Genomic DNA, 2,334 nt, shown 5'->3' with positions numbered 1-2,334 from the left:
TGCAGACACGTGTCTAGTCTGCTGCTGCGTTCACACTGAACATGCTTCAGTGCGTCCAACTTGAGGTGTTGGGCACATTTTTGCTCCTTAAAACGCATTCGGTGGGAACCTGGCTTAATGAAAATGGCCCTGAGCCAAGGGCTGAATTCACATTATTTTCAGAGCTAGTCACGCGTACTGGGCGTGGTGGCTTAGTAACCAGCCAACAGGGAGAGATCTACAATATCACATGACTAGCTTTCAGCCAATAGAATCCTACAACTCTACAAARGTACGAAAATTAGTGTTTTGAATGTTGTTTAAAGAGGGTGTGTTTAGTTAAACTGATGAAAACCAGAGGTTCTTTGTTCTCCTTGAAGCAGCCATTTTTTTAATGTTCCAGAACAGAACATCCATCTTGTTTTTTAAACACAAGACTTATTTGATCACAACCTTACAGAAAGAAAAAGARTATAAACTAACCATAAACCAAAAAACAAAAATATCAATGGAAACACAGTCATGGATAATAAAAATATACGTACTTCATAGTACATTAGAAAAAACAGGTCAAAGTTTACTCTTGTACAACCCTCACCCCCCAACTTTATGGATGATTATTGATGTTAAATGTTTCATGATGCTAAACGTCTCACATTATACACACGTAAATATGGTACGTTATTTACTTATCAGATGCTAACAAAAAAAGAAAAGAAATTTACAGATCTTTTACACATCTGTCCTGTTTTTATTTTTATTTCTCCCAGGAGTTTGATCCAGAGGAGTTTTACCAACGTTTGGAGGCTGCAGAGGGCCAAGCCAAAGTGGGCCAGGTCATAAAAACGGATATTCCCAGATACATAATCAGCCAGCTTGGCCTCACCAAAGATCCTCTGGAAGGTAATTATTGGGGCTTGCCATGCAAAGGCAAATCCTTTACTCCACACCTAGWCTTTATTTATTTCTTTATTCTTKTTCCARCACTTTTAATGCGACTCGAACCGTAGCATGTACCCCCACAACAGTCACATCAAAATGACCGTCTTGGAGTGGAGAAGTGTGTTATTKAACAACTTTATGATTCGAGTTACTGTTGCGGAGAAATTAACTAAAAACCGCCCACCGCCACAAGTCCRGTTTTTCYYACATCCGYACCASCAGAGGGRGCAATCCTTGCCAARGCAATTCGAACTGGATGTAACCCGTTTGGATMTTCAAAATAAGAGKGCWGTATCTAYTTTATTACTGTTGATTAGCCTTTAGCCTAACCTGCGRCATCCATGRGGTTAAAACWTGTCATATTTCTGAAGACTAGTGCTTTTTTATGTTTCTYCTARGTTTATTTTCCGACGCAATTCGAACCGGATGTAACCCYTTCGGATTTTCAAAAWAAGAGCGCATTATCTAGTTTATTARTGTTGATTAGCCTTTAGCCTAACCTGCYCCATKCATGTGGTTAAAACYTGTRATATTTCTGAAGAATTGTGATTTTTTTTATGTTTCTGCTACGTTTGTTTACACTGTAGAGAATGTTACCGCTGRACAATAATGTGCTACAAGAAGTTAATTTACTAATTATAGTTCGTTTTCCAACGCAATTCGAACCGGATGTAACCCGTTCAGATTTTCAAAATAAGAGCACACTATCTAGTTTATTACTAAAAATTGCACATTAATACTGCTGGTAACTTGACACATAAACAGCTAACATTAGCTTATGACTCCATGCTTCATAATAATTAAATGATAACTAGTGAATGTTAAAATGTTTACTAGTTGAAAGGAATCTGCTTTATTTGGTTGTGAAATAAAATATCCTTCATAACAAAGATAAAAATAAGTGTATATAATTACTACACTGATCTAATGACATGTTTATGGACTTTAACACATTAATTAAATAAATTTAACTGGATATTGATGACCTTTGTTAACCTCTGAAGAGATTTTGATTTTWGGCAGTTCTTAGGGGTTTCTGGTTTTCCCAGGCCAAGTTTCGGTTCCAAGTTAGGCACACTTGGYCAAGCCCCTTTTAAATTTCTACAGAAATTTTCTAGTTTCTTTTATTATAGCCTTTTGTGTCTGTGTGTGCATGCATGTTTTTAGAATTACCAAAATACTTATGATTCAAGAGGTGGTCCTTAATGAAACTCCCAAATCATAATCACATCAAACATACAGTACAGCTGATTAACTTTTGGATAGGGTAAAAATGCTTATGCAGGTTTAAAACACAGCTCCTATCATCAAAGTAGCCATATGCAAAGTAGCTTTAAAGGGATCCATGATTAGTTGTAACATTTATTTAATAAACATATATTTTAACTGTAAAATAAAGACTGTAAAAATACT

At 36.1% G+C, this 2,334-nt stretch overlaps 1 protein-coding gene across 1 annotated transcript in view; it reads left to right on the top strand.

Moving 5' to 3' along the window:
- The window catches only part of LOC106528731 (microtubule-associated serine/threonine-protein kinase 3), a gene marked incomplete at both ends in the record, with an annotated part of 73,647 nt that overhangs the window by 28,353 nt on the left and 42,960 nt on the right, over window positions 1-2,334 (top strand). Inside the window, 1 exon segment of the mRNA XM_014023968.1 lies at window positions 750-882. Within this exon segment, the coding sequence (XP_013879422.1) occupies window positions 750-882 (133 nt within the window).

Source organism: Austrofundulus limnaeus, unplaced genomic scaffold (genome assembly GCF_001266775.1).
Source record: "Austrofundulus limnaeus strain Quisiro unplaced genomic scaffold, Austrofundulus_limnaeus-1.0 Scaffold399, whole genome shotgun sequence".
Classification (NCBI taxonomy): domain Eukaryota; kingdom Metazoa; phylum Chordata; class Actinopteri; order Cyprinodontiformes; family Rivulidae; genus Austrofundulus; species Austrofundulus limnaeus.
This window is presented reverse-complemented; position numbering and strand designations above follow the sequence as displayed.